This window comes from Rhopalosiphum padi, chromosome 3 (assembly GCF_020882245.1).
Source record: "Rhopalosiphum padi isolate XX-2018 chromosome 3, ASM2088224v1, whole genome shotgun sequence".
Lineage (NCBI taxonomy): Eukaryota > Metazoa > Arthropoda > Insecta > Hemiptera > Aphididae > Rhopalosiphum > Rhopalosiphum padi.
The window spans coordinates 21,457,797-21,472,976 of record NC_083599.1 but is presented as its reverse complement, the minus strand read 5'-3'; the positions used below and the strand labels follow the sequence as shown (position 1 = coordinate 21,472,976).

Sequence of the window (15,180 nt, the reverse complement as noted above, 5' to 3'; positions counted from 1 at the left end):
CGCGTGCATAAAGTCGTTATCCTCTCATAATTATTATTATTTTATATAAATATTCCAATGGCGTTTACCGAAATATGTGTGTATACTCGAATATTGTATAAAAATCATATATAATATATGTATATATTATAAAAGAATAAAAGAAGAAAAAGAAAAATAAGAAGAATTATACGGAATAGTGCGACAAACATTCATCGTTATTTGATAATGTAAGAAGCAAAAAATAGGTGATTTTTTTTTTATCAAAATTGATTTGGAGTCGTCAACTGTATAATGATATACAGTATACACCTATTATATATTGTATGGTATTTATATATTATATATTTTGCGGTGTTTGTTTATACATGACTGTTAGTTACAAGCCAAATAATTTAATATAGCCAAAGGCATATTCAATATTTCGGCAACAGAACTGTACCTACCCTACATCAATGTTTTATCAAGTTTAGACAATTAATTATTACATAATATACGCGTACAATGAGTAACACGTATAGGTTATCCACAGTGAAAACTACATTTTTTGAAACAATTTTTTTTCTTACATATAGAATACAACATTATGCTGTTTATTCAGTTAATACAATTATTATGCATTATGAGTACAAATATTTTCGACAGTATAATATTATTATATAGTTTAAAATTTTCAAAATACTTATAACTCGTGGGTATATATGTTATAAAACACATTTTAGTTATACATTTCACGATCATACGTTATCATGAAAAAATACACCACAACACAAGTTAGTAAATCGTTAAAATAATCGAATCATTAATATCCGATATAGATTATTTTAACCATAAATCCTTGTATATTAATGGTATAAATAAACACATAAGAACTAGTGAAATTGAATATTGAAAAATTATATTATTTATTACTACTATACAAACATATTTTTTTTTTAGTAGAGCGTAGAAAAAAAAAGTAGTGAATTAATAAATTCTAGAATTCTAAATATTATACCAATTTTTATCGATTCAAATTTAAAAATTTTAAAGCAATCATTATTCGTATAATATATTATTATCAATTTATTTTTATGTTTAGGTACTTACGTATTTTATATCTTTTACTTTTATTTAATATAAAATTTTTAATTTCCTATATCACGCGTAGCATTCTGTTGAAATGATGATCATTGATTATTATTTTGCGAGTATTTATTAACAATTCGACAAATTATGAATACTAAAAAACCATATTTTCAAATACAATTCAACTTTCACTGAATTTAAAAACTACATATCTATTCGGGTAAACAAACTTTTTTCTTCAAACTTGAGTCTAATTGTTTTTTTCGAATCATTTAACAGACGATTTACATTTTTTGTGAAAATATTATTGACGATTCATTGAGATCGAAATTTGTATGAATTGCCTTATAATTTTGAAATTATTCAATATATAATATCATAAATTACTAAATTAGTATTATAGCGGTATAGAATTGTTATATTTTCGATACATATATAATGTGATTGTAAAAATAGATCTCAATTATAGTATAGGACGTACATTTTAATATATATATGAACTAAATTATTATTTGGGTAATCTAGAACAATGCGTTTTAAGTACATAATTCATGTAACAAAAACTTCAAAAGTAAAAATTTAATTATGTACTTACATAACTTACTGTAGTTTTTTATGCGTAGAGCATAATATTCAAGTGGTTTTTTAAATTGTTTGTGCATATGTAATTAAATATGATAACATACTATATAAATACTATCTCAAAAAACCTATCCTAGTCCTGGTTCTATAGTATTTTATGTTGAGAATAAATAATAATACAGTCTCAAAAACTGTTATGATTTTGTTCACCAATAAAAAATATCTTCAACAAGTAATTTTCAATTTTAAAGCATTTTTTTTTTTTAATTATTATTGTTTAAATATGTTTACCCTAGAATATACGTTTTTAATATTAAATTATGTTTTAAACTGATTTTAAAAATAAATTTTTTTAGGGAATTTTAGATTATTTAACATAGTTTTTTTTTTTATGAATTTAAATTAAAACCCTGTATCAATTAGTTATATTTAGTCAAAAGAATTATTCCAAAACAATTTTTACAATTTATGACACTACAGAACTTCTTAAACCGAGAAATAAATTGTGTCCGTATACCATTGCACGGCGCACACTGCACTCATATTACCTATACAGTTTTAAAAATAATTCCAAAATAGGACAGTTATTTTTGGAGTCATTTCCAGCAACATTCAAATATTTTGCGGAAATCGTAATTAACAGTAAAACCTAATAGTATAACTCGTAATTCGTTTGAAGTTTAAAGCCACTTCGTATTTCATACGGAACACAAGTTTATATTGTGTAGGACGAACGTGTCGTTGTCGTCATAATGTATAGGTACGTATCTGCTGTTTTAATTGAATACATTAATTATGTTTCTGCAGTAGGTATTCATAAAAAAAAAAAACACACTCGGAAATTTCCTTTTGATTCGCAATGTGTACGTGTGCGCAGTGTACGAGTGTGTATTGTGCATTATTGTGCAGTAGAGTATATAAAAACCCATTATATATAAATATATATATATATATAGTTTATTTTACTGGATGCTGTAACTTAATCGCATCGCAATAATATGAATTATTATTATATAATAATATCGAAATTAATTGCTCATTATTAGGAAATCGAATTCGCACTAATTCACTTTAAAACTAAATCGGGAACCCATGTGTGAAGTGTATGTATTCCATTGTTATAATGTTCCATTTACATAGAAACTTATATTTGCACGAAACTTGTATAGGTATCGAGTAGTTTTACCCCATTATTCATCATTCGTTATTAATGACTAATTACAAAATGGTTTTAAGCTTTTGGAAATATTCAAATATTTTAAGACGCGACGCGCTACACAATATCACGAATGTTCTTACAGTAAGACATTATATAACTTGTAACAACATTATAAACAGTTAATTTTAACGATATGATATCTTAAACACGACGTGATCCTGTTGAATATCTTAATAACACTAATCGAAATAAAATAACTTATATGTATATTATACTATATACTATACTGTATTTATTTATTTCATGATTATACATAACCTAATTTTTTTTTTTACACATTTTAAATATGATCGCACCTTTATTGGGAAAAAAATTGAAATGTCCAATTCGGTAATCCCATTTTTAGAAAAGTTTAATGATAAAAACGTTAAATTTCAGTCAAGTAGTTTACTTTTTACAATTTTCTAAAATATACATTTTTTTTTTTAAAGTAAATTACTTTTTAACATAAAATGAGTTTTTTTTCAAAATATTATAATTGAGAATTTTCAGACATGAGTAAATTTTAAATTACAGTATATATTTTTCAATACACTAACAAGCGAACAAATAAAATAAAACCCTCCTGATCCGCTGCAACTTTGGTCTCTCGCGTATTTACCTATAATATCGCACACTTCTGTAATTGTTATCTGAGTATGACATATTATATTCATATGTTATCCGTCTGGCAGTCTATTTGGCTATTTATATTGTTTATATAATTGTATTATATAACGGCAAAGGATAAGTCGATCATTTATTATTATTTTTTTTTTTCAAACAAACGTTTACATTTTTTCGTCCGCGCGGATCGCACGACGTCTGCCATGTGAGGTCCAAACACGCTGTGAAGTGATGTAATGGATGACGACGATTATGTAGTGGAATATAATATAATACAGAGTGATTCAGAAGACTTCCTTCGTCCGATTTCAAAAATTCATAACTTATCTCGACAATATGGTCATGCGGCGGTGGAGGTGAATTGAATAAAATATTATATTATATTCATAGGACAATCCAAGTTTTAATATATTGTATAATATACAGTGCGTGTTGACAATACGTCTACACCATCTGACGGCACACACGGTATTGAAAAATAGGGAAATGATTTTTTTTTCGATTCGCTCGTCAGGACACTGTCCGCGACTGACGGCTGCAGTTCGATAATCGCCACGAAATCGAACGCTCGCCGCAACGATTATATCGCACATTAATTATTATCGGCGACGGAAAGAAAGAAAAACGTCCTAATGAAGTAACGAAACGATATTATTATAATATAATATTATGCTAGACATCGGAGACGGGCTTATGTAATTTGCAACAAAAAACAACCTGAAGAAAAAAATATTTATGCAATTTGCGCCACATTTGAAAATTTATTTGGTAATTTGCGGCACTTTTAAAAAAATTATTTTTACAGATTAACATATCGTATTTTTAATTATTGACTAATCAAGTTAATTTTAATAGTTATACATTTCTAGAAAATTATTAAAAGTAATTAAAAAAAAGTATAATAATTCCAATGTATAAAATTCAGCCATATCATAGTTATAAACAAATGTATATAAGTATACTTAAATTCCAACAACTGAAGTTAAAGGTGTGTCGCAGATTACATATTATTCTATTTCGTTTTCTGTCGTGCCGCAAATTTACTGAAATTAATTTTTAGATGTGGCGCAAAATACATGTTATATTTTTATATTTTGGCGCAAATTACACGTGTACTTAAATGTACCTATTGCAGGCGGCGGAAAATTACAGACGATAAAATTGGCACAAAATACCACCTCCCTCCGCGGAAGACGACTTTTGAATCGTCCCGTATAACTGCAGTTACACAAACCGATTTCTTGGCCATCGAGTGGCTCCGTCGCGGTGCTAAATCGCCGCAGCGCATTTTTATACACAAACCGGACCGAGAAAGGTGCGGTATAGGTAGTAGACACCTATAGAATATATTATTATTATTTTACGCATACCTGATGCAGCGTATAGGTATATTGTTATAGGTTTTTTTTTATTTTATTTTTTTCTTAAGCGGTCCGCAAAGACAATAATATGCACGCGCGCGCGGGCGTAATTTGCGTAGGCCGTCGCAGCGCGCGTACTTATAATGTAAAATACGCGTATATATTATGTTACATAGCGATAGGTCTCGATGCATTTGCATATTTGTGTGCCGAGTAAATATTTGAAATCTGACTCGATATAAATAATTCGTCCCGTGGTGTGTCTAGGATTAAAATTTTAAATTTTACTTTGCATATTTTTGCATAACATATTATTTATCATTATATACTATTTTGTACGTCGCAGTTTGTTTTTTGCTCTTTAGACGTAAAATATTTTTGTGATCTTCTAAATATCATTAAACGTATACATGATGTTTCGATGGCATATTTTATTCTCAACCGTATGGCGCGGTGTATTATTGTCCTCTGTAGGCAAAACGGCGTTTTTAAAAAATGTATACACGCCACACGGCCTACGGAATATTATCCAATGCGCTCTAAGAAGGAGTAAAATTCCTGTCGCAAAAAAAAATTAAAAACAAAATCTGAGATGGAAATATACGACAAAAAAGTTATAACATATAATAAATGTACGCGTATGCATATAATATTGGAGAAGAGCGTATGTACACACGTAGACGTTTTACGAGCGCGATTTGCTTTCGGTATATTTATTGCAATACTATATTATATCATACGGGGTGGTTCGTCGATAATGTTCACCGAATCTTTCTTCTTCGGTGACGCGGCAGTTTAAAATTTGATTTTCGAAATTTTTAAATATAATATAATAATATAAAAACCATAATATATTTTAAAATGTTTGAAATTGTATGTAAAACTCGGACTAAATTAAGGCGTATTCTATAAAGATGCTAAACGTATATTGAAAAATTTTAAAAATCAAAATTTGGATATACCAATTTATTAAATATAGAAACACGAGGATGAGCATTTTTGGTGCGCCCGCGGCCAAAATCATAATTATTACAATGTGTATGCGTCGACTTAGTGATCTAATCGGATTCGATTTCGCTAGGATATTATTATTGTTTATTGCTATAATGTTATTACATATTGACAATTTTTGTCACGGCGACAGTAACGTTGTGATAGTTTTAAATAATTTGATTTTTTATAAATACTCCCTAGGTGTACGTTTATTACGATGGCTGAATTATACGCTGAATTGCCCACGGAAATGGACGAAACCCAATCGGATTTGATCTTCCGCAAGAGTAGTAGTGTAAACCTAATGATCTTTTCTGAAAACCACTTTCGTGATTTTCGCCGCCGCATTATTCGCCAAAGCTGTGAACGTATTTGCAGAAGCATCGACCGTCGTCACAGAATATGTGACCATCTTCACAGACAACGTGACCATCGTCGAAGAATCTTCGATCGTCGTCAGAGAACCTTCGTTTGCCTACTGAGAAGCCTCAACCACCATTGGAGGAGTCTTGACCGTTATCGGAAAAGCCTCGACTGCAGCAATAATTTAGTATCGTCTCTGATAGAAAATCTGTTGTACTATTAAATTGATTAAATATTAACATGATGAAAAAAATTTTTTTTTTTTGCAAAAATTAATATAATTTGACGTTAGTGCTAATAAAAAAAAATTACTTTAAATTCAATACATAAATATGTAAGTATATCATAAAATATACTTAATAATAGTACAATGGGTTAATAGACCGTATACACGACATGGAATCGTTTTTCGTAATCAATGATTAATCATTGAATTCAAACATCCATCACAGTGGCTTACCCAAGAGACGAGGTACACTTGACATATTCTACTGTATAGCGGATGAACGGTTTACCTATACTTCCCCCTTTTATTTGTTTTTCTTAATTATTTTTTAAAGTACGGTTGGGGACATTTTACTTTTGACCTTCCAAAGTTTATCGGGTTCGTTATTATGCTTTGAGTGCTTGTAGTATTATATTATGTAATGTATATAATCTTTATTAGACTATAAACAGTTGTCTTTAATATATACGAGCTAGTTTTATATTATATTGTATAGTTCGTATAACGTGGTTCTAAATATGACATTTTATTTTGAAAGCGTCGTTGAATTCGTTTACGTTTTAAAATTTATTTATTTATAAAATGTAATATAATTTGTACAATTGTAAATGTATACAATTATAGCGGTCTTTTTGGATTCAAGCTGAATATATAGATTGTTTTATTTTGAATTTATTCAAGCATAGTCATCATTTGATGGTCATCCTTGTATGATATCAAAAATAATCCATTTATCTGGCCAAAACGAATTATATGCATATACTTAAATAATAATAATAGTAAATAATATTATAAAATTTATACATTTCATCTATATTACATTAGCTTGTACCCGCGTTGATTTAATCCATCATTGTTTATAACACAACTTTATCATAATACATACATTATACATTATTATATATTCTGTTATTATATTTTGTAGTTAAACATTTTATTTTAACTTTCTACCACCTTCACCGCAAGCATACGACGCTAAAAAAAAGGTAGACATTTTTATTTTTCATTATAAATATTAGATTTTCCGAAAATATTTACGATAATCGAAAATCGCCGATTTTATGGTCCCGACGACGAAGCGTCCAGAACAATTTATGGCGTAAAAATCATATTATAATATACTTCACAGTTTACGTCATATAATATACACGCGTTTCCGCGCTCGCGATTGTGCTATTCCCGATCGTAACGTATTTCCATCAAGAATACCGATATTGTGGCTTGCGGCCTATCGATACCCACGCGTTTCACAAAACTTTCCAAAGATTTACTAATAATATGTGTACTGCCCCGCGCTCATATAAAGACAATATTATATTAGGCACCACTTCTGCAGTTTAAAAAATTATTATTCATCTCCTCATCTCCGAGGTCATATTGTATATCGAGTAGAGCTTGTGATATTGACCAGGTATTAACCAACACACGTGCACACGGATCCCGCGTATACGTATTTTAAACGTATTAATATCTGTGTAATGAATTATGCTACACGTGTAATTGAAATCCGGGTACACGTGTACCGATACACGTGTAATTACTCGGATATCCGTGTGTTTAAATTTCGTTTAAAATAATTGATCTATTTAAAACTTTATATATAAGCCGAAAGTAAGAAAATTAAAAACCATATTTGTTCTACCTATAAATTATACCGTAAGTAATAGTATTATATACGCCGCGGTTAAACGGTAAACCTCAAAACAGTAAAAACCCAATGCCAGATATAAGATCCTTATAAGTGTAGGTATATAAATTAATATTGTAATATTCAGTATTATATACCTGCTATACCTGTCATATTATAATATGATGACATTAAATGCGCTTAAAGTTTAATCGTGGTATTTTTATCGTGACTTAGTGTTTCGTCTCGTTCAATTAAGTTATCGTGAATATCATATACCTGTATAGTGTAAACACTGTATACCTAGATAAAGTTTTGAATTTCATGTATAAAAATAATAGTTTCTCATTTTCGTTTGACGTTTATTAAGTTGTCTTGTTCGCCTTTTTATTTAATACTTCGCTTAATATTTAAAAACTAATATTAAAATTAATAATAATCGCTAAATTTGGGTATGAAATTTATGTTAATCCTGTAGAAAATAAAACGTATTCAGAAGTTATTTCGAAAATGAAAGCAATGAGTTCTGTTATAATGGTGGATCAAGGGAGACACTTAACAACAACTTTACATCCAGTCTTTTTAAATCAAAAAGGTATGTACGTGGTTAGTTTTAAATTAATTAATTTAAAAAAGCGGTATTTCAATCGTTCTGCTGTACGGTAAATTTTAAATCATTTACTTTAATGGATTTATTAGACTTGGATTTAATGACAAATCATTGCATTTTTGAAAATGATTTCAATTAAATACCCATAAAATAGGGACCTCAATATCGAGTGATCAGTTTTTGACGGTTTTTTTTCTTTTATGTATACCTATGGTTTGGGTTTTCTAAATTGTTTCGTTATAGTCAAATCGCCAAGCTTTAGTCCATAATGTACATGTGCTGTAGCGTCCAGCGATCACAACTACATTTTTGGAGCACAATTTCTGCACATATTTATTAATTGTAAATTTAAAAACTTTCATAAAATTAGCCCATTTCGTAAAGCATTAGGACGACCTAAACATTAGGTATCTACGTTTTTAACCTGCCTATAATTCCGTCGGTTTATATTTTTTCTGCAGCACCACACGATATAAATGGCAATATATAATATTACCTATTCGATATTATTAAGTAATAACCAAATAGAGCCGAAGATGCATTTGGATTATGTAAAAAGATTTGTAAATTATATGTTAAATATGAATGAATTAATTTTATTAATCGAGACATTTATCTGTTCTAATTTAACTGTTTCACCTGCTCAGAATCTAAACCTTTATCTGTTGAGCAAACATATTCAAATACTTTTTAAAACACATTCATTTGGGTTTGTTTCCGAAAAAAAAAATAGTTACGAAAATAATATTGCACACTCCAATAATAATAATTTATTCGATGTGGGTGAGTGACCATGACAAAAAAAAAGAATTAACATCAACATGACGAAGATAACTTTCAAAATATTAGGTTTCTAAAGTGCAACAAAGAAATAACAATTACCATATATTATACTATGTAATACGTTAATTCGTTAATTGCAAGTTCGTAAAATAATAATTAAAAGCATTTGGTAGTATTTGATATATTTTGAATTTACAATTTAAAATTTAGACAAAATTACATATTTCAACGATTTTCATTATTATTTTATGATCCAAAACATTGTTCATAGCGACTATACATTTGTAGGTATGTTATACATTTTACTATACACAATGACATTTTCAAAATAACTATTTAGATCAAATTTAATATATAATTGATTTAAATTGTATTTATATATTCTATTTACATAATTTTTTCATATAGTTATACTATATAATAGTATTATCTCAAAAATTATTATAATAATTCAACACTAATAATATAATAAATGTAATGTTTTCGTCAAAAACCCATCGTAATTTTTATAGTAAAATAAATTACTTTAATAGCTAAAACTGTATTTTATTAAGTAGTTTTACTATTATTATGGTGATATAGGCTATGACAAACTGTCTCCAATCAGAATCGTTCAAAGATGCACATTGAATTAAAATTTCACATCCATTACACTGAATCGTTCGACATATAATTATTTATTATATAAGTATACCTACAACAGAGTTGTACCACCCGCAGTTAAACTACTTATTTTGAATGATAACATCGATTTTTTAATTTCGTACAATCATAATATTTTTTTAAGCGTGCCATGTATAATTTATACAGTATAAATATCAATTAAGTGGTTAATTAAAAACCATCAATAGTATTAATACTTAGTAGAAAAGTTTTGATGAACGGAGTTTTGCATAAAAAATTGGTATAGATAGAATATTATTATACGTTTACCCATGTGCCAGCTTACACGTATACAATTTAAGAACTTATAAGGTTTAATTTAAGTTATAACTAATTCACTACTATAGTTAGAAATTTGATATTGCTAATGCATTGAAATACTTCATAGAATATATTGTGTTTATAGAAATATAAAATTATTAATATGTATGGTAGTTATAAAAAGACTAAAAAAAAAAAATAGTGCATAATAATATTTTAAAATAAATTTAAAATACATATATGTATATTTTTTCAAAAACATTGATTTGTAATAACTTCAAATCAGGTTCAAAAACTATTAGGTACATGGGGTATCCTGCAATTCGTGATCTACTACCTCCTGAAATTGACCTACCGTGAAATTTAGTTGTTTATAATTAGTGATCTCAGACCCTGTATTTAGAATGATTAATAATTCATTATTTCACGATAAACGAAAATAACACCGTGGCAGTTACAACGTGGTGATAGGTAGTGTCCAGATAATTATTCAGATTCGAATAATTTTGATACTCGGAATGATTTGAGTTCTGACGCAGTCAACAGTTACACTGCAGAAGTTGCCGAAAAACAAATACAATTGTCTTGGGTGTACGGTTTGTGTTATTAGTGACACGCTGATTGGATGATGGCATCCTAGAAAAGAAGCATTATTAATGTACCTATCTACAAAAATGAGATAAACCACACCTTTCGGCCTTCTTCCCGTTATTCAAGCTAAAGTAGAAATTAGATCTACAGTTTATAGCGACGAATGGAGATTTATTCCTGTCTTCGTAATTATTATTACAGCGGAGATTAACACGAAACTGACATTGCTTTTGTGACCCACGAATTCAAGTCAACACTCAAACTATCTATACTTGTAGTAGAAACAATCCACACATTAAATCGACAGTTCTGATATTATGATACGCGGCGATCTTCACTTCCAAATGTAGAATCTATATTTTCAAAAATAAGCTTGTTGACTATGAAGGCGGTATTTTGAAAGACATTAAAATAATAATAATAATAATAATAATAAAAAAATCAATTCTACAAAAAAGCGGAAAAGATAATAACATTAATTTGTTTTATTTGTATACATATTTCTCTTAAAAAAAAAATTATGTCAAGTAGGTCAACTTTAACGGTACGTTATAATAATATATATAGGTACATCAGTATAACATAATATTATAGTATAATTTTTTATAGTCGGGAACACGTAACAGACGAGTGCAGGTATATGCTCTAATTGTGTATTTGCGCGCCATTATATCTAATGTAAAGAGCAATAGACATCAGTCAAATATCCCAAACCCGAAAAAATCCATGAATATATTAATATTAATATCACTTTTTCGAATATGTAATTTGCATTTACATGTATAATTATACTATAATTACCACTTCATTGAGGGAACAACGATCAATTTATAGTTTAAAAATCATTTAATCAACGAAAATAAAAAAATTGTAACTACATATTATATTTGACGTGGTTATTTAAACTACATTTTAACATTCTCAGATATCAATAAAAATCAAATAATAAAATAATCTCCGAAAATTTCGTTAAGATCGGTCAAATAGTTTTTTAGTGTATATATCTATATAAACAAACGCTGTGTTTTGTGTACATATACATTATTAAAGAAATACAGGTTAAACAAAAACCTTTTTGTAACCAAAAACTTATATGCAAAAAAATTAAAGATTTAAAAAGATAGGTAAGTCGTAAGTGGGTACCGTTCCGCTGTACATTAGAGTTGAGTGGGGGGTTACTATTATAGGTGTTATACATTTGAATTCAATGATATCATTGTATACGAAAAACGATTCTGAGCGGAAACGGTCTTTCAGATTTTATAACTAAGTGCCTGATAAGGATTTTTTGATATAGTTCTTAAAGAAGTTTATTTTACTTTTAGTAAAAAGTAGTATGTATGGATGGGTATATTTTTTCTGCAATTATCGCATTTATTATATACATATTTACATTATTTATTAGTGTTTAATTATAATTTATTATAATAATATGTGTTTAATATTTATAGTTTATTGTGATTATACTATATTATTATATCAAGTTATAATATAACTTAAAATTTAATGACACCCTTCTGTAAATATCGTAAAACAATACAAATAGATTAATAATATAAATAGATAATATCATAAAATTAATCAAAAATTTCGTACCATATAATAAAATTCATAATAATATAATATACGTAAAACTTATAAGTTTTTACGAAAAATATTTTTAAATAATATAAAAAATAATAAACATTTAAATAAATAATTTCGATAATACTTGTTTTTGTATATTTTTTAGATTTATGGTTCCACTATGAACTATGTACTTAATATGTAGGAATCTTGTATCAAATTTTCAATACTTAGATAAAAAAAAAAAAAATTGAAAATAGTTACAGTCGAACTTGGTTATCTTGAACTTCTTTAACTCGAAATTTTACTCCGGTCCCTAGAATTTGCTATTTAAACATATATAAGTAATTTTTTGTGATTTGACGAATTTTGTTAAAATTCTAGCTTTAAACTCATATACAATGTATGTATTTTTAACATTTTTATACAGATATAAAAACATCTTTTGTGGAATCTTGTATTACATTTTCAAGTGTTTATACCCAGTGGCGTACATTCAAATTTGCTTTGGGGGGGGATTAAAAAAAAAACTAACATAATAACCTTCCCTTTAAAACTATCCATTTCTCTAACAATCAAATACATATAAATATTAATATTTAATATAATGAAACAAATACAAAGGTTAATATAACTTATGGTAGGTTAGTATGCAAAGAATATTATATACAGAATATTATACATTTTATATTATTAGTTATTTATAATAAAAATTCTAGTCTCCTTTTTTTATTGGATAGTTCAACCAGCACTTCATCAGGAGTAATTGAATCGGTTTTGTTGATCGAGAGCACAGCTAGACCATTAAGTCTTCCCTATTAAAATTAATTACAACATTAAATTAAGTTAATTAATACTATTATTTAAATTAAACATACCTCAGAAGTAGAGTTGCGCAAGTAAGTTTTTATTCTTTTAAGAGTTGAAAATGTCCTTTCATTAGTGGCAGAAGAAACCGGTAGAGTTGCTAATATCTTAAGTAACTTAAAAATATTTGGGTACATGGCTTCATTACATATGTAAATAGCTTCCATTGCATTTTTTGGCTTATCTATTTCTAATAGTGATTTAAGTTTTCGTTGCCAAAGTTTGAACTCATTTTTAAATACCTCATCGCGATTTCCAACATCTTCCAGATCTTCACTGTACTGTTTTGTAAGAGATATTAAATCTTCTTCATAACCACTTTCTTTAAATAAGGAATGAAAGTTTGTCAATGTACTTTGGTGATTTGTAAATCTTTCTTCCAATTCATTTATGAATTTGTCAATGTATGGAATAAATACTGATACTCGATAAAATATTTCTGGATCGTCTGTTTGAATGTTACACCTGTTGGTTTGTCTTTTTGATATTCTTGGCATGTTTATCTCAATGTCAATTTTCTCAGCCAATGATTTTACACGTTCAAATATATCTCCAAATTCTTTTTCAGCATTCAATCTAATCTCTTGAAGTTCTTGTCTTGTGTTTTGTGCCAATGACATAGCTTCTTTGAGATCTATACTTGTTTGTTGTAGAACTTTTGATAAGATTAAACCTAATGCAAATACTTTATTCAAAACAAACAAACAAACAATAAATTCTGAATTTAACATACAGAATCTAAGCCGTCTTGCTTTTTCAGATGTATCATTGTCATTCCATTCAGAAATATCTTCCAACGCTTCTTCAACATACTCAAAGAGTTCCAAAAAGTCATGAACGGCATGGTATCTTTCAATCCAGCGAGTCTCGCAACTTCTTTTTAGCGTCTTTTTAGATGATGTTTCTGACGAGTTTTCTATTTTTTGAATTAAAACTGATTTCCTCTTTGGATAAATAAAAAAATCTCTAATTTGACTTATTGTTCCAAGACAATCACGTATGGCTGGTACACTACAGGATTTAGAAACAGCTAAATTTAGCGAGTGAGCTGAACAATGAACATATAGTGCATTTGGGTGAATTTCGTTAATGTGAGCCTGGACACCATTAAATTTTCCGGCCATCGCAGCTGCCCCGTCATATCCTTGCCCACGTAAATATTGAGTATTAATACCAAATTTATAACTGGTAGATGTACAATTAATATTTGTAGTCGAAGATGTGAGCTGAGTGATAGGCGTATCAGAAGAACTGATAACTATTGAAGTTGGATTCAATGAATTTGACAATGAATTCATTACTGAGGAAGGTTTTGAAAAAAAAGATTGAATTTTCGATTGTTTTTTTTCAGCCATGACTACCTACTATTTATTTTACCTTCAAAACCTAAAATATATCAAATGATAATGATTATGATGTGAAAACAATAATCAAATAATTGTTAGTTAGTAAGCCACTACATTTTGCTCTTCGTTAAAACTAGTGATGGGAATAAAAATATCCGAATAAAAGCAATGTTACTATACCCAAAAAATTATTATAAACATGTATATGAGAGATAAAAAAAAATAAAAAGTAAATTAAATATTGTATAATATTATATAATATTATGTATTTTTAATTCATTTTTATATACATAGTGTTGGTTAATATATTGTAATAATATTCTTGTTCGGTGTTCCGACAAGCACACTCACAACAAAGTTTTGAACCGGCGTTTTACCAGCGTAATAAACAATTTATGAATTTAAAAATTTAAAAATTTACATTTTTTAATTAATTAATTTAAAAATGTTATAAATTCTAACTAATTTT

The 15,180-nt window shown here is 27.9% G+C and overlaps 1 protein-coding gene across 1 annotated transcript; it reads right to left on the bottom strand.

The window, feature by feature from the left end:
• Positions 1-13,199: 13,199 nt before the first annotated feature.
• On the bottom strand, positions 13,200-13,907 carry LOC132923781 (52 kDa repressor of the inhibitor of the protein kinase-like). Its single transcript, XM_060987758.1, has 2 exons — positions 13,377-13,907; positions 13,200-13,313 (listed from the first exon to the last, which is right to left on the bottom strand). Exons 1-2 carry the CDS (start codon positions 13,860-13,862, stop codon positions 13,200-13,202), a joined length of 600 nt encoding a protein of 199 aa, XP_060843741.1. The 5' UTR covers positions 13,863-13,907.
• Positions 13,908-15,180: the final 1,273 nt, after the last annotated feature.